At 45.2% G+C, this 27,319-nt stretch overlaps 1 protein-coding gene across 6 annotated transcripts in view; it reads right to left on the bottom strand.

Moving 5' to 3' along the window:
* Positions 1-27,319, bottom strand: part of SDCCAG8 (SHH signaling and ciliogenesis regulator SDCCAG8) — a 268,342-nt gene that overhangs the window by 11,641 nt on the left and 229,382 nt on the right. For 5 of the 6 annotated variants that reach the window (XM_036863052.1, XM_036863043.1, XM_036863016.1 and 2 more), the window contains one exon: positions 305-429. The exons of the other annotated variant lie outside the window; for it this stretch is intronic. In XM_036863052.1, coding sequence (XP_036718947.1) covers positions 330-429 — 100 coding nt within the window. In that variant the 3' untranslated portion in view covers positions 305-329. The remainder of the gene's footprint in view (positions 1-304; positions 430-27,319) is intronic. 6 annotated transcript variants of the gene reach the window in all.

The following is a 27,319-nucleotide window of genomic DNA, read 5'->3' as shown; positions in this document are numbered from 1 at the left end:
GCGCTCCTCAGCGGTGGTGCCTACACGCTGCTGCTCGGCACTCCGTGTGGCTTGGTGCTTCACTGTGGGTCTGTCCTCCTGTACGAACTTAAGCTCGCTAAAGCGGGCAGGTCCAGGGCCCGCACTTCTGCGTCCTCCACTGTGCCCAGCACAGTCTTCAAGATCTCCCTCCCAGCTTATTCGCTAACCAATGTGACCCCCCGGGGATTTTAGCCTGGTAAGACGCAGCTCTGTAAAAGGAACAAGGAAGAGACCACGTGTACCCCGGTGCATTCTCTGGTGGGCGAGGCGCCCTGCACAGTACCTGGGATCTCAGACGTCCCACCTCTTCAGACGGGCTGTCTCTCCAGCAGAAGCTGGTTCTGCTTGCTGAGGAGCTGCACCAGCTGCTGGGCTGTGGCCTGGCTGTGCTTGTCTAGTTGCTTTAGCCTGGAGAAAAATCCACCGCAGAATTAGGGATGGGTTCTGAAAACTGGGGGCAGTAGGCCTCAGAGAGCTGGGGAGCAGAGACTTCAGCCCTTTCCCTGCGTTCCAGCGCTCTGTGTGTCGGAGGGAAGCCCCTGACACTGAACTACGAGCTGGAGGTCAGGGTGACCCCGAAGTGAGGCCCTTGGACGTACTCCTTAAGGTGAATGGAAGTGTGTCAGATACGAAAGGCAAATGGGAGTCTTTTCGGTGACCTGTCAGTGAGGGAGCACACAGATAAAACTGAAGAAAAACTCAAACCTTAAACTCCCAGAGGTCAAAGATGAGGGGCCTAAATGCCTCCATTGTTCAGCTGGAAACGTCTCTGGCAGGCTGGAGCAGACAGCCGGTCCCGGCTGGGGAAGTGGGCGAGGGAAGGCGGAAACACTGAACTAAGGGTTTTCCATTATTAATCACTCAGTCAATCACGAGCTCCGGCATCGCTGACCAGATGTCTTTAAAGATCCTAAATTTGTCATTCTGCTGATGGGCTCTCCTCTCCAGACTTGCTAATTCACTATTATCCTCATTTGTCCACAGACGGCTTCCTACAACCAGTAGCACACTCTCCCATGGAAATGTAGGCCTTGGATTAAATTTAGACTTGAACAACTACCCAGAACTGTTCCGGAAAGAAGTTGGGTATGTCATATGCCCTTCCTCACAGTCCTCAAAAAGCACCAACAGTGAAATTAAGTTGTATTTTCACAGGAAAAGGATTTTAAAAGCTCAAGATGCCTTTCAAACTTCAGGCTACGTGTCCTGCATTGAGTCAGAAACTGCGAAGATGGCTCTGCAGACCCTGGGCTCAGCCTGCCCTCAGTTCGAGCTCTCCTGCGGCCCCGTTTCCGGCGGGCTCTGAGCACAACTAAACATCTGCAAGGACAGACATTCGGGACTTAGGTAGGGGTGGGCAGACTTGTTTACTAAAATGATGCAGCACCTGGAGACAGGTAAAACTAAAACTGCACCCTGGGAAACCTAACAGTGGTCTAGTACTTTACTCACGCTCTCCTCAGGTTCCTCCGCCAGGGGCAACCCTCCCCATTTCCCAGATGGCACCTACCGCCTGCCCCACCCCCTTCTCGAGCTCCAGTGGGTTTTGCAGGAGGTTGTTCAAGCTGCCCCAGAAGGCACACTTACTGCACCCCAGTCTGCAGCCCTATCCTCTCCGCCAAACACTCTGTGCTCCGGGTTTTCAGTCACACCTGGTTTTCTACTACCGCTCCTTCGAGGTGTCCCACATTGCAAGGGTGAGAGGCGGGAACTGGAAATACCTGAGGCAGGGGTCTAGCAGGCGCTGCGCATGCTCCCCAGGTAGGAGCCCGCTCTGACCACGCCCATAGGTCTATGCCCCGCCCACTGCCCCTGCTGTTTCTGGAGAGAGCAAGGACCAAAGACAGTCTTTTTTTTTTTTTTTTATACAGCAGGTTCTTATTAGTTTTCTATTTTATACCTATTAGTGTATACATGTCAATCGCAATCTCCCAATTCATCCCACCACCACCTCCCCAGCCCTGTTTTCCCCCCTTGGTCTCCATATGTTTGCTCTCTACATCTGTATCCCTATTTCTGCCTTGCAAACCAGTTCATCTGTAGCATTTTTCTAGATTCCACATATATGCGTTATTATGCGATATTTGTTTTCCACATTCTGACTTACTTCACTCCATATGACAGACTCTAGGTCCATCCACCTCACTACAAATGACCCAATTTTGTTCCTTTTTATGGCTGAGTAATATTCCATTGTATATATGTACCACTTCTTCTCTATCCATTTGTCAGTCGATGGGCATTTAGGTTGCTTCCATGTCCTGGCTATTGTAAATAGCGCTGCAATGAACACTGCAGTGCATGTCTACTTTTGAATTACGGTGTTCTCAGGGTATATGCCCAGTAGTGGGGTTGCTGGGTCATATGGTAATTCTATTTTTAGTTTTTTAAGGAACCTCCATACTGTTCTCCATAGTGGCTGTATCCATTTACATTCCCACCAACCGTGCAAGAGGGTTCCCTTTTCTCCACACTCTCTCCAGCATTTGTTGTTTGTGGATTTTCTAATGATGCCCATTCTAACTGGTGTGAGGTGATACCTCATTGTAATTTTGATTTGCATTTCTCTAATAATTAGTGATGTTGAGCAGCTTTTCATGTGCCTCTTGGCCATCTGTATGTCTTCTTTGGAGAAACGTCTATTTAGGTCTTCTGCCAATTTTTTTTTTTTAACATCTTTATTGGAGTTTAATTGCTTTACAATGGTGTGTTAGTTTCTGCTGTATAACAAAGTGAATCAGCTATACATATAGATATATCCTCATATCTCCTCCCTCTTGCATCTCCCTCCCACCCTCCCTATCTTACTCCTCTAGGTGGACACAAAGCACCGAGCTGATCTCCCTGTGCTATACGGCTGCTTCCCACCAGCTATCTATTTTACATTAGGTACTGTATATTATATGTCCATGCCACTCTCTCACTTCGTCCCAGCTTCCCCTTCCCCCTCCCCGTGTCCTCAAGTCCATTCTCTACGTCTGCGTCTTTATTCCTGCCAAGGACAGTCTTATTTCCTGTGTTTGTAGCTACTTGAGACCAGGTTCAGGGTCTCCCTCGCCCTGAGCCTGGGTTGCAGTCTGGCCCTGCCCAGGCTCCCGATTCCCTGGATCAGGCTGGGGCAGAACCCAACCAACAGCAAGGCTCTTCCATCCAAGTGGGAGCACTTTCCTGCTTCCGTACTGTATAAATTACATTACCTACCCTCCCACCCACCCACCCCACCCCGCCGCCTTGCCCCCATTGCCCTCCTTCTGATATTGGAGGAGAGAAAAAAAAAAGTTTCCTCTGGTGAAGCCTTGGCATTGTAGCTTTGGGAAGCCCAATCTGCCCCCACTGCCATCCATCATGCTGTTATGTGGAGCAATTTTTCCTGAGAGCACAGTCTCAAAACCACCCCACTGGTATCAGACCAAACTGAAGTTTTCCTCCACCGAATCCTCAGCGCAGAGAGGCTGGGAGAAGCAATGACATCCCAGGGAGCAGAGAAGCCAGGCCAGCCAGCTAGGGGCAGGGGGGCATTCTGCCCAGGCTGACCCGCTCACCTGAGCAGCGACTGCTGTCCAGCACTGGAGTGGGTACCTCTGAAGACACAGAGGTGTTGAGAACAGACTTTTTCCTTGAGAAGCAAACAGTCTAATGCTTTGCTGTTTAAACCAGACAGGCAAAAACACCCTCATTAGCAGCTGAGCTCTCTAGACCATCAGGTGGAGGTGGCTTTCCCCCTCCAGTCAAGTCTTGGGTGTAGAGAGAGCCACAGGCTAAGAGCTACTGAGGTAGCAGCCCACTGACTTCAAGTTTGCTTGAAACAAATGAAACAGAAACATGTGATAAGTAGGTGACACCATCACGGCTTAAAGTCAAGAAGGCGCCAGGAGTGGTCATCCTCCACGTGGTCCCGTGCCCTGCGGATGGATCAGTGAGATAACATCCCTGCTGACTGAAGGGTTTAGTGTGTGTTTTTGGGCCCCTGAAAAGAGTGGCTGCCGGATTCAGGGCTCTGGGCTGAGCCAAAGCCTGTTCTCCCAGCACAAACAGCCGGCCATGGGCTGGCCGCACCGCTCACCGCCAGAAGTGGGGTCACTTCCTGCCTAGACCCTCCTCCCGTGGAGCCCTCAGAACCTAGATGAGGCTCAGCTGGTGGTGTTCTGCAAAATGTGGGCCTTGGAACCCTGCAGCAGATTCCCAGGAGCCCAGGCCCCGCCCAGACCAGATCAATTAAGTCCCCGGGTGTGAGCCCCACATCAGCAGCGAACCAGGGTTTTCCTGCAGAAGCACCACTGATATAAGGAGTAAGACCCTTGGGAAAGTCCTGCCTTCCCTCCAGGAGGCTGAAGTCTCACTAGCTTCACAGCTGAAGAGCCAAGGATGGCTTCCCTCCGATTCAACTTGAACTCCAAGCAGTTCCTCTAAGGAGTGTTTTTTCTCCCTTTAAAAAATATGCTCCCTTCTTTTTCAGAGTCAGACTCTATTGTGTCACTTGATTGCAGCAATAAAGTCAATCACAAGCTCAGAAACACAACAACAAACCCAAACTCACATTTGTTAAAAAAAAAAAGCAAACAAACTACAACCCAGGTTTTACATAAAACGGACTTTGTTATGGAAATATATTTCAGTGGCAGCTCTCTCAAGGCCTATTTTGAATATTAGGAAAACAGATTTTTTTTTAATTAAAAAGTTATTTTTTGTAACAGTCTTCCCCAAACACTGTACAACCCAGCCTACGCTATTCATGAATGCTTTATTACCATCAGCTAAAAGAGATTTCTTGGGGTGTCCTATTGACACATACGCTGTCTTTTATTTTCCGTGGTGGTTACTGCTCTCATTTTTGTTGTGCTTCTAAGTTCAAGTCTTCAGCCAACCATAGCTGCAGCTGCCACCACTGACAAGAGCTAACATTTACTGAGCCTCTGAGCTTATTCCTCCATTAAAACTCACTACAATCCTAAGACGTATGGCTAGGATTATCATCCCATTTTACAGATGAGAAAACTGAAACCGACAGGTTCAATTAACTTGCACAAAGTCACACAAGGAATAAGTGGTACAGTGTGGAGGCAAAGCTAGGCCGAGTACAGGTGTTCTTAACCATGGTTAACAGTTGGTTAATTCACTGAGTTAGTTACCTCAGCAAACCAACCAACTCTTGGTAAACAGTTCTCATGATGTCAAGAATTACAAAAGATCCCTTCCCTTAGGGGGTTCCCAGCCAATTAAGGAGACAAAAAGGGTGCTGCACCGAGGGTACCACCAAGGCATTAAACCACAGGGTCGATACGGTAAGTGCCAGGACCAGGAAGGCTTGTGCCTACTTAGGAAATGGATCACTATCATCTACTAAGTGCTCACTATGTGCTAAGTGCTTATCATTTATTAATGTTTTAGTGCTCATGACAATTCCATGAAGCCGGAACTGTTGTTATCCGCACTTTAAGGATGAGGAAACTGAGGCGTAGACAGGATATATGACTAGTCCAAGGTCACTCGGCTGGAAATTTGGGATGTGAAAAGACGAACGGGTATTGGTCTGGCAGGGGCCAGGGCAGGGCCTTCCCACATGGGAGGTGGTACTGTAAAGGCAATGGTGTCTGGAAACTTTGAGCTGTGCAGTGTGGCTTGATCAGAGGCTGTGGGCTGCTTGGAGGGAGGTGATGCTGGACCCAGTAACGATTTGAGCCGAACTAACAATGGATGTTGTCCTTCAGACAACGGCATTGCCATTTACCAAGAGAGGATGGGAGGAGAGACAGGCCTGGGGTCAGGGTGAGGTACCTATGAGACGCCCACTCACCCCCCCCCCCCCAGCAGTTATTCAGCTTGGGGCCTAGAAGCGTCTGGCTGGATCTCCAGCTGTGCCGCGCAAACCTGCCGAGAGGTAAGGCCGTGAACGTGCCAGGGAAGCCTGGCAGAGATTTTCAAGTTTGTTAATATTACAGATACCCAGGCCCCCACCACCTACTGGCCCAAACCTCTGCTGCAGCGAGAATGAACATGGCCAGGCCCAGGCCTTGGGGAGGAGCCGCCTGTCAAGGCTGGCGGGGGGCACGGAGCCAGAAGACACGGCTGGATGACGGGAGGGAGGATGCAGGCCGGGAGAGGAGAGAGGCTTGCAGGAGGAGCAGGGCAGCTTGTGAGTGTCCGCCTGCCCTTCAGCAGGGAACTGTGGCAGAAGCTGACCACAGAGGCGGGAGAGGGGAGACCATCCTAGAGAGCGGCTTGTCTGAGCGCAAGGCGGCAGGAGGGTGTGCTGAGGACGGAGAGGCTTGAGCCTCTGGGCAGGGCGCCCTGGAGGAGGGAAGAGAAATCCTCAGAGCTGGGCTTCCAGAGGCAGGAGGCGCCTGGGCAGCAGGCAGGCCCTTCTCGCAGAGGCAGAGGGAAGCAGGCGAGGTGAGCCTGAGCCTGAGAGGCCTCCGGCTCAGCAGCCTCCTTATTCTGCCCCAGGCAGAGGCCACGAGACAGGAGTTGCTCTGAAGGATGAGGGAGCGGGCCAGGGGCAGTGTCTCCTGAAGGGGTGCCTTCTCAGGTGGACACTGGCATCCCGACCTGCCCTCCCGATGATCTCACCCCCTTCTCCGAGCCCTGCAAATCCTGGGTCAGTGGGCCCCAGACACCCTTTGGCTCCTTCCATCCACAAGCTGGCGGCCCCCTCTGCCTGGAACGTGACTCCTCCTAACTCACAGGGCTGGAAGCTACTGGTTTTCAATGTTCAGGTCTCAGCATAAATGTCCTTCTGAGAGGAAGCAATTTCTTGTTCTGTTTGGGCCCTTTGTTTTGAGCCTCTTCCTGAACAAGGCGTGAAGTAACTAAAGGAGAGAGCGGGGCTGCCCCCAGGGCCCTGCGGAGGGGCCTTTCAGACAGCAGCCCCTCCTGCAAGGAGGAGCCCAGCCGACAGCCTGCCAAGCACACAGAGGTGCTGCACAGCAGGAAAGAGAGTGGAATCATCAGCTTTCAGACTTCAATCCCTAATTGGGATGCTCCTTTCCCAAGGCCTGTACCTCATCTCCGGAACGGGCAGGTGTTCCATCCTCTCCCAGAGACCCCCAGGACACGCTCACTGTCTGCACCGTGCTGTCCCGGCGCCCAGGGGAGCTGTGGCTAGGCCGGGCCCCTCAGGGGCAGGAGGCCATCCCTTCCTGCGAAGCCCCGGTGCTCCCCAGTCCTCACAGGGCACAGCGGTCACAGAAAGGACACTTCCAGGCTACTCTGCACCCAGGCTGGGGTCACCATCCCGATCAGTGCTCATTTCCTTAAGGACCTGCCACCACTGGGCAGATTGGGGCCCCTCAGAGAAGCGCTGCTGCATAGCAAGGGCTCACCTGTGCAAAGGCTCCCTGGGAATTACAGGCGGGCAGGGGCAGCAGTTACAATGGGAACAAGCAGGCCCAGGTTTCCAAAGCCCAGGTTGCAGATACAACTAAAGGAGACTAGAATGTGGGCTGGGCCCAGGCACATCTCTATTGGTCCAACAGAGATGCTCTCTGCCACACCCCGCATGCACAATCACAACCAACATTTTTTTTTTTTTTAAATATGCACGACTTTAAGATAAGATGGAGCAAGTGGTGAAATACAAAACAACTTTATGGAGCTGAGTGGGCTGGGAAAAATATCTTATGCAAAACAGAAGCAGTGCAAGCTGCCAGCTCTGGTCCTATGCTTCAGACACTCATTTGCTATGAATACTGTGAAAGCAAGTGAATACATATATTTAAATTTTTGTATGTTGTATGTGATACATACAAAATATATGCAGTGTCTAAATAAGTTATGAGGCATAATAATCAAATGAACACTTGTGAACCCGGTGCCAGGGCTGTGGGACCCCTCCCTATGTATTTTCTCCAGCCCAGCCCCCTACTTACCCCGGAGGTGGCCAGTAACCTCATGCATATATGGTTTTTGATCAGAGGTTTTAGTTTCACTCAACATTTAACCTGGGAGCTCCCTACAAACTACCGTGGGTGGTTTTCTTGTTTGCTTGATTGTTTTTGGTGGCGATCGTGGTAAAATGTCTTTTGTCCTGCAATGTTTTCAGACTAGAGCCCCTTCTCAGATAAGTGTTTCCAAAATGCTCAGACCCACAATTTCCCTGGAAGAGGGGCTTCCTCATGTAAATGAAGAACACTTTTCAGCTAACAAACATGTGAATTTCAAAGGTGCACATACTGTGACTGTAAAATGTGCACTCAGTTCTCTACTATTACCAGTAGAGTACTCTAATATTTACTGAGCATTTACTAAAGGCCAGGGAGTATTGTAGGCAGTAACTAAATTAATGCTCATAACAATACTACACAGTAGGTATTTTTATCATCTGCATTTTGTGCATAAGAAAAGCCGGGCACAGAGAAGTTAGTCATTTGCCCAAGTTCAGACAACCAGAAGGGGTTAACAAGCCAGGACTGACCAGCCACAGATGGCGTGCTCCTCCTTCTGTGCCCTTCTCACGTGGGTGGGACCGCCCCTAGTCACCTGTCTCGGAGTCTTCCTTGCCTCTTCCCTCTCTGTCCACATCGATTCTGTAGATCAGCCCCTAAACCTTCTAAACCCCTCCACAGCTTGTTCTATCCCACGCATCCCACCAGAGCACCCATCTACACTTACTACAGTCATTGCTGGTCTGCCTCCCCCACTGAACAATGAATACGTTTAAGGACAGGAATGGGATCTTGTTCAGCTTTCCATCTCCAGCACTTAGCAAGGTGCTAGACAAATGGTGTCAGAAAGAGCAAACCACTTACCAGTGGACAATATTTATACCAAATATAATACCTGTAACTTCATCTATAGTGTAAGTACGTTTTAATATTTAATAACCTTGCTCCCGAAAGAACATAACATATAAATCAAATAATTTTAAGTATGCTATTGAAATCTGTCACTTAATTAAAAGAATCCTAGAACAGATGAATGAGTGCTGGACTTGGAAACAGGAGACATGGGTTCAAAATCCTATCACAAACTACCTATTTTACTTGGGCAAGAGGCTTGATCTCTCTCAATCTCAGGTTCTCCACTTCTAAAATTGAGCAAAGAATACCTCCTGACCTCCTGAATCAGAAACCCTGGGGGGGGGGTGTAGCCAAGCAGTATGTGCTTTAATAAGCCCTCTGGGTGATTCTGATGAATTCTCAAGTTTAAGAACCACTGGTATGCTATAATTCACAGTATCAATCACATACAAAATGAGTTCTTCTGGAGAATAATGTATTTTGCGTGGCTCCAATTTTGATAATCAAAACAGCCAACTGTCTAAATGAAAACTATCCTAGTCTACTCCTAAGTTTTGGTGTCAGTCATAAAAACTTAAGCAAATTGTGTGATCACTTTGAATCTCAGTTTCCTCACATGTGAAATGACAGGATAAGCTAGAAGTGGATCAGCAAACTTCACACCACAGGCCAAATCCAGCCTGGTCCACTGTCTGTTGTTGTACAATCTGCAAGTTAAGAATGTTTTTTACATTTTTAAATGATTGGAAAAAAATCAAAAGAAAAACAGTATTTTCTGATGTGAACAGTCTCTGACATTCAACTTTCAGTGCCCCTAAATAAACTTTCATTGAAACATAGCCATGCTCGTGCACTGGCGTATTGTCTACGGCTGCTTTTGCACAGTTAACAGCAGAGCTGGGGAGCTGCAACAGAGACCATATGGCCACAGAGCCTAAAACATTTATTACTTGACCCTTTAGAAAAAAAAGTTTGCCAGCCCCTGAACTAGAAGATGACTAAGTTCTCTTTGAACTCCAAACTTCTACAATACTATGACTTTATAGAATTTTACTGTGTTCCTATCCTCAAATACTGCCAGCTATCTAGTCATAACAGTACACCTAGGTTGCCCAAGTCGAAGTTTTGAAAACCCAATTACCCTAATTACTACTGCTCTAGGTAATTAATTTGGTGAATAAGCCATATTAAAGTTGTACACTTTGTTCCAATGCTTAAAAATTGCTGCCACATTTTATGAAATTCCGTCTCATTAACGTGGCCATACAGATCAGCTAGAATAAGCCATGTGCTCGGAAATCTGGAACACATTCTAGCCAGCTATCCTCACTTAGAAAATTAAGGCAGTTTCACTAGCTGGTTTGCTGTTTAAATATCCTCTGCCCAAATCTACCCTTTTCAATAATGATTTCAATGCAGGAATTCATTCTAAGGGTCCTGCAATTCTAGGGAGAGTTTACATTTCCAGTAAAGACAATTTACATTCCTGTACTGCCCCTTTAATTTTTCATTCTCTCAAATTTCCAATGAGCCTTGGCTGCCTGTGGAGTACAGCAGGGGGCAGCTTAGGGCAGCAATGGGGAAAAGACCCCTGCTCTTCTCTTCAAAAGGGTCAGGTCCTGTTAGACATGTTAGAGGCAACTTAGAGGTCGTTCAGTCCTGCCCATTATGGTGAATCTGGGCCCCAGAGAGTACAAGTGATCTGTCCAAGGTCCCACAGACTGTCTAGAGTAAATCTAGGACTGAAACCCATGTCTCTTGACTCCAGATCTAGTGCTCTGCAGCATTTCAAAATTCTTTTTTTAAAAGGCCGTGACTTCTATTCCATACTAAAAAATAAGGACCTTGAGAAAGGTGACACACTGGGCAACGTACTGGGAAATGGCTGACCCATTTCCCCAAAAAGGCTGGGGAAAAAGGAGGCAATCCCTAGCTCAGTGCTTTTCTACCTCGCTCCGTGAAGAGCACCGGTTTGGGTTTTATTATTGTTCTTTTTTAACTTCCACTCTGTTGCAGACTGATAGTTTTGTGAAGTACAATAAAAATGCTGTTGCACTGCCTAATTGCTATAAAAGTTTCTAAGCACTTTCAATCTCTGTTCTTACCTTGTCACCGACCAGTTTGAGGACTCCTTGGTCTGGGAACCACAGACTGGCGTTGGCATGAAGGGTGCAGGAACCAGAGGCCAGAAGCTCCAAAACCAGCTTGGAAAACTCTCTGGCGGCGGCTCAGGCGCCACAGGACTCTGGGCGAGCCTGAGGCAAGGGAGGGCCCCGGCGGTGGCACCCTGGAGTCCCTGACAAGGTCGCTGGCTCTCTGCTGGACCAACAACTGCTTAAAACACAGCTGACTCTGGAAACGAGGCACAGTTTCCCCTCAGGTCATTTACGAACATCTGCTGCGTAGCTACCTTGCAGTCTTCAAAGAGCATGTGCTATCTGACCTGGCTGAGCTTGTAATTCCCTTGGAGGGCTGGCCATGAATAAAGGATCCGCACCACAAAACAGTGGGGACAGGAGCTGACATGGCAAGAATCTTAGACTCTGAAGGACGTAGGAGACCATTTGCCTTAAGCCTCAGATACCCTTAAGCAGTTCTTTGTAAAACAAAAGCAGAGTCATGGTGAGCACAGCCCCAGTGTGCAAAGAAAAACAGGACAGAGGAATGAAAACTGCTGAAAATCATAATCTTTGCAGAGTAGAATCCAGGCCACTTAGAAGTTCTAGGAGAAAAACCCACATCACCTCTCCTGCCACACCCGGCCTAAACCTAAGCCTGAGCACTCTCTTTTCAAAAATTAGTTATTTGGAAATAAATAATTTCATACTTATAAAAAGTTGGTCACAGAGGTGTGATGAAGTGAGAGTGAGCCCACAGCAGCTAAGGAACCAAACTCAGTCACCACGGCGCATTTACTGGCACACATTTAATTAGGTTTTAATAAAAGTAATTTGATAACTACTCCTGGTCATCCACTATAGAACTGTCAATGCTGAAAGCTTTTTCATTTAGCTTCTCTTCCATCTATACTGAGGCAGCCTCCCCGCTGACCCTTGTCAAAGAACCCCATCTGCTGGTTGCCAGGGTAACTGAAGGCAACCAATTGAGCTGAACAGAGTGACTCAGAAATAAAATCTGCAGCCAAAGGAATTCTGCTAAGAGTAATAAATCATTTAGTAAAAGGGGATCCTCCACACAGTGATGAGTGTTGGGATAATATGATGGCATAACTCTTCCAGCTAGAAGGGTCCATGGCAGATCAGAGTGAGTAGGCCTGCCAGAGGGCTCATGTGGTTGCTAGCGGGCTCAAACAGCAGAGAAGTCCGATCCTGCCCACTTACGTGCCATCATGGGGGAGAAGGAAGCAGCTAAATCAGTTGTTTAACGTTTGGGCTGCGAAATTCTGAATTTTAAGAAGTGGCAAGAGAACCAGTCCAGGCTTCCAACACTCCTTACTCTATTTTTTTAAAGTACCACAAGTAAACAAAACGCCCCACGTAGCCCAGGAAACTACTGTGGCCTTGAGGAAGGTGGCAAAGAGAACACTGAGACTGCTTTGGAATAAAAATGTCTAGCACCATCTCTTTGTCATCAATCAACTTTTAGGTGCTCCAAGCAGAAGTCGTCTATGTGCACAAAATATGCAGTCCTTGAGATAGCAAGGGAGACAGGATTCATCTCAGAGGGTTGGGAGTATCACCACGGGCTGGTCTCAGAGAGGGTCAGGGCTCTGAATAAGAAAGGCAGACAAGAAGGGGAAAACGAGGCCTTCGGGGGGCTGCTCTGGGTGACAAGAGGCAGCACGTTGCAGGCCCCTGGCAGTGGGCTCAGTGTCGTACCGGAGTCCCTCACAGCACAGGACTCCGTTCCCAGTCCTGACCCCCACTCCTGGTGAGCGCCCGCTGTGTAGACTAGGAATCCCTACAGGCAGTAGTGCCCAGATTTTAAGAAGAAAAAACCCCGGACGTGCTAAATCATCCATCCAGCGTTTAATCTGTATATGGCCGTTCCCTAGTGGTTGTGATGGGAGAGGCAAGGTTAAGGGCAGTAGAAACAACTGCCCTGATAGCCAATTACCATAGGGGATGAGGCAGCAGGGGCGGTGTGCTGGGGGATGAGGGGTGGTGGTCAGGGCAGCCTTACCCTGCAGCGCCACTCCTCTTAGGTTGCACCCCACCCTTCTAAGAGGTGTACAGGCAGGAGGATGCTGACATCTTCCCAGCCCCTGACTCACAGAGCCACGGGAGGACCCTGTAACCTAAGTCACCCCCAGAGATAATTTCCTGCTTTAGAAAAGAGCAACTGCCAAACAGAAGGTAGGTTCCCCCCCCCCCCATCCTAGATGCCGCCAGTGAAAGGATTCATCTTAGAGTTTTAGTGAGACTCCGTAGACGGCGGCGTCAGGAGCAGCTGTGCACGCCCAGGACGAGCCTTTTCCGGCGCCCCGCTTGTCCCAAGAGCCCACCAAGCAAAGCACTCCCGGGCCACTGCGCGTCCGGGAGCCGCCAGCCCGGCCCCCACCCAGCGCTGGGCGATTGTGCCTCTGCGGGTTGAAGCGTCGGCGGGGCTCCACGTGCGCCTCTAGCGCCCACACCTGCGCTCGGCCCGCTTCGGGCGCCCGCGGCTGGCAGGGCGGCCTCGCGCTCCAGCTCCCGCCGCCGCCGCCGCGGGCCCCGCCCGGCCCCGCGTGCCGTCCTCCTCGCGGCTCGGCTCGGCCCGGCCCCGGGATGGTGGGGGCCGCAGGCTCCAGCGGGCGGGCCGCGGGCGGGCGGCGGGGGGAGCTGGTGCCCGGCATCTGGCTCCGGAGGCTCCGCGGGGGCTCGCAGGGCCTCTGGACAGCGGCAGAAGGAGAGGATTAAGCTGAGATGGCAGTTGAAGGAAGGAGATGGATGAAAGCTTCATTAACTCCAAGCTCACGTCCCAATTTCTTTCCCCTGAGAAGCAGTGTGAAAAAAGTTTGGTTTCCTTGTGATGGGAAAGTGCTGCGTGATGGTGTTTGCTTTTCTTACCTTTTAATTCCTTATTTGTGAACAACAACAAAAAATTAAGCATTGTTGATCATGGAGGACTCCAATTTTAATTAAACATGAAAAAAAATTTTGCTAATAGAGAGGCTGAAGAAATATTACAACCCGTTTTAATATCTATGTTAGTGATTAAGCTTCTCACGTGACTTAATTGAAACTGGCGAATATCTCAAGAACTCAAAAGAAATGAAAATTAAAAGGGTGCTGGGTATGACATGTCTTTATTTTCCCCCTCCAATCTCGTCCAATAACTAAACTGACTTTTATGATCAATCCTAAAATGTGCCATAGAAAACAGGACTTCCTGATTCCATAAAAAATATCTTGAGTACTGCTTTATGACACAGTTGTTCATGCTTGAATTCCCTCTCCCTTCTTACAAAGTTACCATTAGTTACACTTCTAAACCCTACTTCCAATTCTTTGTCTCTGCTCACTCTCCGGAATTCTCCTCCATATTTCAATTCCCAGACACTCTTGAACTTTGCACATGCTGCCAGTTTCAGCTTGCGCAGAATAATCAGTATATTAATTCCACTCGGAGACAGTGAGATTTTTCTAACACAATCTGCCCAACCTGAACTCTTTCCTTCAGAAACACTTTGCCTTTAAAAAGAAACTCCCAGCATGAACCTCATATGAAGCGACATGTAACAGACAGTGCATGTGGCGCTGGGCGAGCTGCTCAGAATTAAAAGAGAATTTTTCACTTTGTTTCTTTGGTGCCATGTGCATAATGTACATGTGGACAAAACTGACATCAGACATTTAAAGCAAAAAAAGAGTGGGGGGAGGGGGGATGTGATGGTGGAGGGAAAGAAAGAAAATATGTTGATAAAAACAGTAACTTCTGTTAATCTACATTTTTCAGTTACTGTCTTAATTAAGAATGTTAGGAAATATGTTGCAGTTTAATTGCATTGTTTCAAGAAATTCTAATGCTGACAAATTTGGGACCATGTACACTTGGATGGTAAAAGGGATTGAAGTGGTAATTTCTTCCAACTGGTAGATAATCAAAATTATGCTTTCCACAGACAATCCCCCTGCCCTTGATCCTAAATTCAGAAGACAAAGTAAGAATAGCCTAACACTTAGCATGTTCAGTATGAAATGAGCTCTGAAAAAGAAAGAAAGAAAGAAAGAAAGGAACGTGTTTTTAACCTATGTGTATGAGATAGGAATAATTTTTCAATATAAATACAAAGAATTCACAAAGAATGAAAGAGCACTTTATCTGAAATTTCTGGGTAACATTATTATCCCTGCAGAAAATAGTTATTTAGAAAAAAGTCGGTAACAATCTTCAAATTATTCTCTGATGACCTTAAGACAGTAAAAATCATTTGCCTCAGCCACAAGTACATAAACATAATGACAGTCTGAAGACACATTCAGATGTCAGGACACTGTGTCCTTTTCTCCTTCTGCAGCACAGAAGCTCTAGGCTTCATTTCTCTTTGGAGGGAAGACTGCATCATCACAAAGCAAAATAAATTAGAATGTAGTTTCCTTGCTCAGAGTACCTTTGATAGAAGTTGTAGTAGACAGGATAGCCTCCCACTTGCTACAGTTTACCACAGCCAACTCATTTTTAACCTGGATATTGCATTTCTTACTTGATCCCATTGTCTGGGACCTGGGTAGCTGGGCTCACTGCCTCTGAGAAGGGAGGTGGCCACTCACACAGCACAAACCAGGCGCTGACCAGCGACCCCCACTGACCTGACCACTTCATTCAAACTGGTTTGATGATTTGGTCAGTTCTTTGACTGGATCAACTATTCATTTCACCTTCCATTAACCACGATTTATGATACACCTAGAGCCTCAGAGTTAGTTACCTGTCCAACTGAGGAGGCGGGCCTAACTTTTCTAGCAGCTAAAGATATTGCATTATATGTGCAATGGCCCTGAAATGAGAATAAAATAAGATCTGTTTGCCCGAAAACGTAGCTGAAATGTCCAAAAAGCTTGGTGAAGAGAACAAACTCGAAAGAAAGACCTGCTGTCACTGGGAGGTCTCGTGGCTTCTTCTGCCTCAGCCTCTCAGAACAAGAATGGCCAGAGGACTTGACCACAGCTGAAGTACTGCCAATGTGCTGCCACCATCAGTGTCTCAATTCTTAAACTTTTATTTACATTTGTATTAGAGAACAGAATCCTAAAGGTCTCAAACTGCTGAATAAATGGCATGTGTGACCTCAGATTCCAGAGAGTTCACCAGTATGGAATTAGTATAAATTTTTTTCATGTCTCACAGGAGTTCCAAAATAGTGAAGGGACACATCTCTTGTGTGCTCAACACCTGGGACCACATAAAACTCCCAGCTGACTGACCAAGAAATGAAAGATTTTCCATCTTTTGGGGTTTCTGGAAATTCTGATGGTAGAGGACATTCCCCCCCTCCGCACCGCCCCCCCCCCCGCAGTAGCTGGGCAACCTCCCCAGAAAACCCTTTGTCAGGCAGCACTGGAGGCTGGTGTGCAGAGCCTGGACCCCTGCGGAGGGTGGCAGGAGGCGACACTGTGCTGAGCAGGACCGGAGCATCATTAATCCCCAGATCAGACAGCGAGAGGAGAGTTCAAGTGGACACAGAGGCAGGGAGAACTCACGAGCGTAATTATAAGTTGAAAAGTTCTGAGTCAATTCTCAGAGTTTAGAGAACATTAAAAGAAGAACACACAATACTGGGGGAAAAATAGGGAAGCAGTACACGCCCGAGGGCCAATTGCCTCTCCAGCAGCGGCAAGGCTGTTCCTGGGCTCGCAGGACCATTTGTTCCATTACACAATCTCCTGAAGCCATTTAGAGAGAGCTCAAACAACTGCCTGTACCAACACGACACATGGCTTCCCATCCCGACTCTTTGCTAATCCAGACGCTCTAACCATCTTTCTTTAAGATGCCATATGGTTGGCAGAAGCCTGTAGATCTAGCAGCACATCTGCTTGTGCGTTTCTTCTTCCCTCCATCCCCCCCAACAAAAGAAGGATAGAGAGACAGACCAAGAGGAGGGCATGCATGTGTACCTCTGCCTATATTGTTATTTCTTTTTACAGATTCTAACTAAATAAAACTATTATGGGGATGCCTGGAATTATTCAGGGTTGGATCATTTTTTACTAGACAACATGGCGATTTATTTGCTTGTCAATGATTTAAATCAAGATTAGAAAAACAAAGGATGGATGATCTCCTTTCTCCAAAGGAAAACCACTTCAAAGCTCTCCCTCTGGGAATCCTTGAAATGCTTTCTTGCCGAAGGAGAGGGACAGCACCCTTGCCTGAAGCGATTTCTCCTCTTCTTTTCGGTCAAGGAAGACAGACAAGCTGAGAAACTAGCAGATACCCAGAGCCTGCTTTGTTAGCAAGCACACGCGGCTGTATGCTAATGAGTCGGCACCGACACGCTGCTTTTTTGGTATGATGAGCAAAGATTGTTGACACTGTTGAAATCCTGGCTCTCCTGGCCTGTGAGCACACGGGCTGCCTCCTTGGAATCTGGCCCCCAGTAAGACAGGCTGCAAAAAAATAATACATTTTCTACTCTCCTGATGACTGAAATCTGGCCATTTGCAACTTAGAGCAGTTGGGCAGGGGGAGGGGACATTAGAAAAACATTCTAAGATATTCTATCAAGCTAGGAATCAAAAAGACACAGGTGAAAATTATGGGTTTCTTTTAAACTAAAAGTTAAACTAAAAGTTAGTATAAATTTTTTTCATGTCTCACAGGAGTTCCAAAATAGTGAAGGGACACATCTCTTGTGTGCTCAACACCTGGGACCACACGTGTGGTAGACACGTGTCAGTGATCAAGGCCAGGATGCTGGCTTCAGGAGCAAACCCTGAAAAGTGAGGGTGAGGGGCCATTATTGTAGCTTCTGCTGCACCGGGTAGCTGGGACGTTCCCACCACACCGGGCAGAGGGCACTCTGCAGATGAGACAGCCCCACTAATGGCACCATCTCAGTTACAGGAGAAAAGCTAAGATTCAGATCTTCTTGGAAATTTGTCTGAACCATATGTTGGTTGACCATACATGGTTTACCAAGTCTGTAGAAATATATGGCAGCACAAAAGCAAAGCAGATATTCCACTGTTGCAAAAGTACTTTTTTTAAGTCAAAGAAGAGTAGGGGAAACCGCATCTTTTGATTGCTGAGCATGAAATATCCCTTTTCCCGCCTAGAAACTCTAAGGGATAGGTATTATTATTACAATTCAACAGATAAGGAGACTGAGGCTTAGAAAGGATTACAAAAAAGAAACAAAAGATCCCAAAACTTTGGCAAAGTTATGCAGCTAGGAACTGCCAAACTCAAAAGGCCGTGCCTACCTCACTTACAGTCCAGGAGGCCCCAGGTGTGCAGCTACAATTATACACACAAGCATTACCTAGTGGATATGCCCAGGGTCAAGTATGCCAGTCTAAGCAGATCACTATTAGCTGGTGAGCAATACACCAGTTATAATTAGTATTCAGGCAGGGGCATCAAATAGTAAATTCCATTTACTTGTACTTTTCACATGAATACAGATTCATGTAACTGAAATGTAAAAACATGAGACGTGACTAAAAAAAACATTGAACATTATAATAAAAATATCAGAATTTATCCGTTCAAAAAGTATGCCCTTTAAACAATTCACCTTGGGGCCAGCACATGCATTTCAACCACACTGCCATCACCTAGGACTTGCTGACATGTTCCTTCATAGCCTAGGGCTTAGTGGATACACATGCAGGTTTGTGAATGAGTGTATATTAAGTGCATTTCATCAAAATCATATGTTTTAATAAAATACCTGCAGTCTATGCTATACTAGTCTATGATGAATCAACAGCTCAGAGCAGATATGAGCCTGATTCTATTACCAACAGGAACAACAAACTATCATTAATAATTCTGTTATTATCACTGAGATGTGGCTATGTAGAATGATGTGTTTAAATTTAAAAAAAAAGATGTATGTTGAAATCTGAGCATGATCCAAGGCAAATGCTTCTAAGCCTGTTTCATTTCTAATGTAAAATGATACTACCTACCTCACAGGATTGTTGTGAGAATTAGAGATAACATGTAAAGTGCCTGGCACTTTGTAGATTCTCAATAAATGAAAATACAATCATTATTGTTATTATTTTCAATAGAGGGCTTCGGAGCATATAGAAAGTGCTTTCACATACATTAGCTCATTCAACTCTGAAAACAGCCCTGGAATGTAAGAAGTTTTTCTTCTATCTAATGAATGAGATAGTTGAGATTCAAAAATAAAATAACTAAAGCAATAAGTAACATGAGCTATTGTTATTATTAATTATTTACTGAGCCCTTTCTACATGCAGTTACTGTGATAAGTGCTTTTCTAGCCATTTCCAATTGTAATAGCAACACTTTGAAGAAGGTATTACTGGTACTCTTATAATTCTCATTTTATAGACAAGAAACTAAGGCTAAGAGATGCTGCCAATATCTTGCCTAAATTCACATAGTAAGTGGCAGAGGTGGAAAACAATCCCAGGTCTATCTTCTAAACCCACGATACTAACAATAGCTGTAAAATATTGAAGACAGGACTAAAAGCCAGATTTCTCTGTTTAAAATCCAGGGCCCTTTTGTCTGTACCACATTGTCCTTTGGGACTTATCTAAAGCTACTGTACATGTGACAACGAAATTTCCTAGCATAAAAATCCTTGTCCTTACCAAATTTCTATGTATGCTAACAAATTCTATAGGGCTCATGGTCCAAGTGTCATAAACAATGCACACTCACACAGAGCCTGAACGCTGGGTGCTCCCTACAGCACAGTGAAACATTAAAGCAGGGTTCTTTTATAAGATGGCAGGACATGACATATGCATGTGAATGCATCACACACATAAACACACACCAACAAAGCTGTCATTATATATTTGGAAACTAATATCACTGAAACTGTCAGAAATTTTTTTTATCAAGATAATAGTCTTTCAATAAAAATTAACTGTCAGTAGAAGGCTTCCAAATCAAAATTATATGCTAGGGGTACTAGAACATTCAGAGGTTGCTGACCATATGCTGACATGAAGAAATGGGAGCTGGTGCAACTAAAATCTGGATTTATGGTTCACGTATGTGCGTTACCAGACAACCTTCTCCAAATAAAGCCACGGAGCTGCTCTCGTGAACTCTCTCCTTGTTTCTGATGCAGTGGGACGAGGGGGCCGTCCTCTCAGGTGGGCTCTTCTTGATCCCTCCGCTCTCTCCCTCCCTGCGTCCCCTTTATCTGATCGGACCTGGACTGATTTCTGTAAGTCAAGTCTCCCCATTGGTTCTCTCCTCTATTACCAGAGCTTCCAGGCTCCTAATTTCATTGCTGACTTCAACCCAGTTCAAAGTGGAACAGGATTTCAAACAAACAAACAAAATAAACAAGCAGGAGCCTTTGCTATCACTTCAGTGCTTCCAAATTCATAAATCTCTGATCACATTTTTAGTCAATGTGGAGGGAGGGTCCCAGCACATGGATCGTGAATGGAAATGCGTTACTTGGAATTTAGTGCTCTGTTAAGTGCAAGGTGCCCCACGGGTTTCAGACTTAAAGGATATAAATCTCGAAGGCTTCTCAAGAGTACTCTGGAATGCACCATTATGAGGCAGCACTCATATCTACCAAGAATAACTGTCCCACGAGAGTGAGACTAGGTGACCCAGAGGCAGACATTTTAAATGATATGTCTTTCACTAATTTCATAGGCTGCAGTAGTCCTGCGTTGTAGCATGAGAACAAAAATACTATTTTATTCTAACTTTGCTAAAGGTATGGGTAGGATGGACTTCCCCTATCGTAAGTGAGTGTGACTTCCTGAGCTAGCTTATCCACTCTGAATAGGACCTATATAACTTACACCTCCTGGAGTACAGCACAAGCTCTGATTTCCTATTACACCTTGTTCTGTGTGCTGGGCACTTGAGCAACTCACATAGCTCGTGTTTGCTGAGCAATTTACTGTGTCAGGCACTGTTCTGAACATTTCTGTGTACTAACTTGTTCAATTCTCTTAACCAATTCTCATGATTTAATAGGCTCATGTTAAGTACCTTGCCCCAAATCACACAGCACAGAAGCTAAGCCATCTGGGTTCAGGATGCACAGTCTTAACTACCCTTCCCTACAATGACTCTCAGAGACATTATGTAGGAAAGGATATGATGCTTACCTAGCCTACCAGCCATGGGAATTTGGTGTCATTTAGCCGCTTTGACCCTGAGTTTCTTCAAAGCAAAACATAATTTAAATAACAACTGTCCCATCTATCTATGTCAAAGGGTGGATATATGTATATTATATTCTCTCACATGTTTACTGCTTTCTTTCTCCCATGTGCAGAAGTCTTTTCTAGGCCCAAGTCGGTTGTGACCTCCTTGAGGGGAGAGGCCAGTATCCAGTATATTTTGGTAACTACCATGGCCAGAGCTCATAGTTAGTCATCACCATCTTCATCATAGGCTCATGAGTTGTTGCCACTGTGGGTGCTAATTGGGGCCTCCAAAATGAAAAACCAAGGATCCTTTGCTTCGCTAGTTAAAGACAGGGACAAAGACTTGTTCATACTGCATTTGGTGTTTAAATGCCTTTTCCAAAACAGTCTCAGATGAATTGAAAGGGCAGTGAAATTAGCCAGCTCCACTAAGACAGAAAGCGATTGTCTGACCTGGACTAACGTAGAGCAAAACGAGTGGTATCTTCCCTTCCGGAAGCCCCTGAGGTCAGGTTTGTCACCTGCCCATGTTACACAGGGATATTAAAAACAATACCACACCAACTGACTGGACACAGCTAATATGATGAAAAGGGTGATGAGATTATATACATAAAAAGAAACACTACTGCCTTTCTAGAGACAGAGAAAATTGTTAATACAAATGAACAGATGTTTGGGAAGAAAATATTATTTCCAAAACCCAGACAAAGCTCTATTTATTACATTTCAGAGACACTTAAATTATAGTGTCTGAAAGCTATCCTATCATGGGTATCTAAATTATCCAAAAAGCTGAAAGGTTAAGCCGAAATAAAGACTTTACTGTGAGAAAGACTTAGAGAGAAAAAGTTCTTTTTTTTCTCTAAGGATCAGGTGACTAAATCTACTGTGTAGCATAACCTAATGAGTACTAAGTTCCAGCACTAAACTTTATGGAAATCCAACAGAATATTAAATTCAAAATTCATTCAGAGATGTTAATATGTGCTATTTTAAAATCTAAATGCAAATTTCACTATTCCTATGGTCTGTTGATATTCTTGTTGTTCACATTGGTTCTTTGGGCCCTCCACTGCCCCGAGCTCCAGGCCTGCCCCGGGCGCTCCACAGAAGTCGTGGGGTGTTCTCTGTGCCTCTGTGCTGGGCCAGGCCTAGAATGGAGGTGCTGGGCGTGGCAGCCACTGAGCAGGCTTGGGCTCGGATTTGTTACCATCAACCCTGACCCTCCCAGAAGAAACCAGGCTCACCACTGCCTCTCCCACTGACTAGCATGCTTCTGGCGCCTCTAGGCATTTCCAGAGAATGGACTGTCACACACTAGCTAAGGAAAAAAAAAGGAAATCTTATTTAGTTGGGCCCAGGAGAAGTTAAACAATGAATCAAGTGACCTGAATGGGAGTAACTGCCACAGTCCGGTGTAGATGTAACTCTAAATCTTTTCAGTTCATCATTCCAGCCAATTCAATTCAAGTAAAATACAGACTTCAGTCTAGATTGGAAAGACAACAAAAACAACAGCATAAAGAAGCACACTAAAATCCATTATTGCCTGTGATATTTACAGGTACTTTCAATCTATGTTTCCTTAGGATGGGGTGACCTGACCTTGAATGCCAGGGGTGTCCAATAGGAATCTTTATCACTCTATGCAAGCAATAGAGTGATATTGCCTTTCTCCCTTCATCTACTTCTTGTTTATTGTTCTACCTTACTTCCTACACACCTCACCGGGTGTTGCACAGCTTAGTAAGTTAGCAAAGGCTTGTGATTTTCCTAATGAAAGGTGTTATGGTGTTATGTAAATACACAGTATTATTTTGTCTTTATTCCAGCATTCCTGGATTGAAATAGTTCAGTGTGTGTAAATATGTTGAATCATGTGTATTAATTGGATTTTTTTTTTGAGTAATTCCCTGGCATCCCAGTTAACTAAGTAGATGCAAGCTTACTTGCACAATGAAATATTAAGTATAGTCTCAGACAACGAGTCGTAAGTCTTTGTGCCTTTCACATCAAATTCTAGCTAGATGAATCCATCCAGCACTTATAGTCATTTGCTTGAATACTAGACAGAATCACTAAGTTGTGACCTCCCATGAAAATAAACAGAGGCAGATGCAAAGGTTAAAGTTTACAACATAGCAAGTAGCCTACCCCAGAAGATGGGAACAAGGATGTAAGCTCCCGGTAAACAATTAGCATAACCAAAGAGCCTAAGTGTACAACATTCAGAAAAAAATTTTAAAGTACCGATACCACCACATGTTTTAAGTTGGCATTTCCAAAAATAAATATTACTCTGAGGATCAAGTGTCAATCAGGGCCATGTTGGCTCTTGATAGCCACTTTCGTTCCCCCTATGAACATCATTTCATTCAACCATGTTAGAAACCTAGGGTCAAGAGGGCCTGACCACGGCAACCCAACTTTCTTCATGAGGTCTGACTAGAGGGTTATTTCCAGACTTCTCTCTAGACAGTAGCTCCCTACATCTGCTGGCTGCCATAGGAGCACTGAGAGCTCACATCAGTCGCAGGAGCCATCACCATTCAGTAGCCTGTGCGGGCATATGCCCATTTGACAGACTCATCTCATTGTCCTCCCTCTCACAGATGACACACACAAATGGAGTAACAAAAGCACAGGCTCTAGAATTATCATAAAGATGGGGAGAAAGTGTCGATGGATTGCTGGAAAATGCACAACACTCATTAAATGGTGAGTTTAACGAGTAACATGACTGTAGATAACTTTTTTGTTATGTATATTATTTTTCCTCCCAAAATAAAAATCTGCCTATAAGTTCATACTGTAATTGGACTATGCTGTATAGGCATTACAGGAAATGTTTGAGCCAGGATGGTCTTGGGGCTAAAAAGCCACAGGGACACTCCTGGTTAGCTGGCTGAGTCATCAGGTGGTCCAACAAGGCAAAGAACCACGCCATGATATTGGGAATATAAGGGCAGTCAGCCGGAAGCGATGTGCTGCCTCTCATCTTGGGCCTTAAGTCTAGAATGATCTTCCACAGTGTGGAATCCAAAAAATGTTATTAAAGCAAGAAGTCCAAATACATGTTATGAGTTCTGGCCACAGTGGCTACCAAAATATGTGATACTGGCCCCTCCCCTCAAAGAGGTCACAGCCCATTTGGGCCTAGAAAAGACCTTTACACATGGGAAAAAGAAAGCAGTAAATACGTGTGAAGGGAATGGTCCAGGTGTGAGTGAGTGGTCTTAGAATTCAGAAGAGGAATTCATTCAAGAAAACTTCTCCATTGATTCTAAAGCACCGTGTATTACTGATTTTAAAAATGTACAACAGTGCATTTATATGCATCAATAACACAGAAATAAGTAAGGGGATGGAAATGAAATAGACAGTCTAGCTGGTAACAAAGGCTTCGATGTGATAAATTTCATAACAAAGTAGAATGGTAACGCAGCACAAATCTGACTGGATGTGCCAGAAATAGAAAATGTTTCCCACTAATGCAAACTTTTTTGGAGACTAAGAAAGTGGACTTCTAAAGCTTCTCAAAGACTGCAAGTCATGCCACAGACAGTTATAAGGAACGGGTAACTCCTGAAAGCCATTCTGCAGATTGCAACAAAGACTTTAGAGGCTGCTCTCCCCAACCAGAATTCATGGGCTCACGATGAGGTCAGGGACACCTTACAGAGCACATACTGGAATAGTCAGACTGACCCAACATACTTTCTCTTTGATCACCCTTATATTTGACTGTATTTTAGTAAATTATCCATGTAGTTGTATTTTGACAGCTCTCTTTACAGCAGTAAAACAAAATGTGTGCATCGCAAATGGCAAAGATTCAAATTTCAGCTATGTTTATCCAAAATAGCACTGAACTGCTTCTGTACTTATGCTATACTGCCTACAGCTTTACGGAAGGGAAGACAGATGGGATGAATTTAGCAGGGAAACAGCTGTGGCTTGAAGAAGAGACAAGCAAAAGTTTTGCTATCAGGCTTCATTATGTATCAAGGTACCAGTAAAATGTGTATCCGTAAGGCAGCCAAAAAAGTGTTTTTCATTTGACTAGTGATAATTACCTTTTCTCAACAGCTGACAATGTTCTAAGTGGCATTAAATAGGTAGAGTAATTAAGCAGTAAGATATAACAGGCAGTGCCTTGCTGGGAATTGTGGTTTCCCTCAAGTGTGCCGGGAGGTATAAACTAAGGGGCCGCTGACTTCAACCCCCTGGGAAATGCAGCAAGCCCTCGGGTGGGAGCTTGCAAGCTTGCTCCATGCAGCAAGCTGGTGGGAGTGCATACAAATAGGAAAAAGGGGGAAAAGCTATCCATGGAGACTGGCAGTTGGGAGCGTATTTGTGTGACTATGACATTACTGAAAGGAAGTTAAGTACGCTCCCACCTCCACCCTTTTCACCTGTTTCTTAATGATGAATGTGCATCTTTCACACTTGGTGGCAATCAACTGGACCTTGAAATGGAGAGCTTGGGCTATTTATTTTCTGAATCATCTTTGTCTGTTTTTAAATGCCCACTTAGATATTCTTCAAGACTAAGATGCTTCAACTTTTCTGAGAACAGGAAATTTCCAGTTTTTACACCGTTGAGGGGGTGATCAATTACTTTGCGAGTTAGGCTTGCTCAGAGTGACCGTTCTTGCTGGCACCAATCCCATTCTCTCCTGCAGCCTCAGGGAAAACTAACAAATGTGCTACTGTAAATGCTATAGATCCTCCTATATAAGTAGCGTTCACTGCACAAACTTTGTGTTTAAAATAATAAACCATGCATTCTGTGAAAAAACTGTACCCCTGTATTAATTACCTTAAGTAGAGGACTCTATATTGGGTGGCTCCCCAAATCATATATAATGTATGCACTTTAATAACCCCTGATAAACTGCTCTATTAAATAGATTTTTAAAATAAATCTAATTTATGCCACAATGGTAAATAACATCATGTTCCACCCAGATCAATAACATTATTATTGCCATGGTAACAGAAAGGGGAAAAACAGAGAAAGCCTTAAAAAGGAACAAACACAATACAACATATATACAACAAACCATGGTGTGACTGATGTTTGGTGGCACAAAGTTTTCCTAAAAAGTCTGGAATTACCACATCACCACTGAATGGCAATAAATAAAAAGCATTAACATACTCAAAAGCATGTTAACTGCTTAGAAACTTAATAACTTCCTAAGTATTTTACCATCACTTTCCTTTCCCATTCTTTCAAAAGGTTATATATTTTATTTCCTTCTGTGTGCAACTATCTCCCCCCTCCCCGCCCCACCATAAGCTTATGGTAAAGTTCCTCCACTTTTTCAGTGACTTTTGCTTCTGGCAACACTTCTCAGGCCTCTACCTGACTACATCTTGACAACACCCCCTGACAGCCACTGATTTTCTGGGTCCATTTAGCAGCAGAAAGACTGTGAGGTGTTGTGGGGAGAGCACAGGCTCTGGAGTCAGGCAAACCTGTTTAATTTCTAGCGTCACCTCTTATGGACTATGCAACTGGGGTCACATTTCCTTCTTCTGAGCCTCAGTTTCCTTATCTGTGAATTGGGGTAAACCTTGGAGGGCTGTTGTAGAGCACCTAGTGTAACGGCAGAGTAAAGTGTTAATAACTGGGAATGACATTATGGAAAGAAAATATTTTACTGAATTGCCCTTTCTGCCATCGTCTTATTTCAAATTATTGCTTCTCTTTTTCTTCTCACTATTCATCAATCTGCCTGAAATTTAAGGTAACATAAATATATTTGAAACTGTTAATATTTTACTCTCTCTACCACATTTTCTTCCATGTATCAGAACATAAGATTTTCCCATATAGACAAAGGATACTCATGCTTAAGATACGTATGCAACAGCTTAAGACATGTATGTTGGGACTCAATTCAGAAACTGATCAAGATGCTCCTTGTAGGACAATAGTAGCAGTTTAATGGCAGGAAAGCAGCTCAGATAGCACAGAGAATGGGAATATAAAACAATAGCAAATCTTGCTGGAAGTACAGGAGGAATTTTTTTAAAAATTGCTATTATGGGAGCTAAAGTATTCCTAAGATTCTTTGCATCAACATCCCTTCTCATAGACTTGGGAGCAACACCGTCTGGGAGCAAGTTCAGCCTCTGTCATGTAGTAGCTGGGTGACCTTGAGCAAGTTACTTAACCTCATTATGCCTCAGTTTCCTCCTGGATAAAATGGGGACAAAGCCAGCATTTGCCTCATAGGGTTGTTATAAGAGTTAAGCATGTTAATGAAGGTA

This window comes from Balaenoptera musculus, chromosome 1, assembly GCF_009873245.2.
Source record: "Balaenoptera musculus isolate JJ_BM4_2016_0621 chromosome 1, mBalMus1.pri.v3, whole genome shotgun sequence".
Taxonomy (NCBI): Eukaryota; Metazoa; Chordata; class Mammalia; order Artiodactyla; family Balaenopteridae; genus Balaenoptera; species Balaenoptera musculus.
Note: the sequence above shows the minus strand (reverse complement) of the source record. Positions and strands in the feature narration are given on the sequence as shown.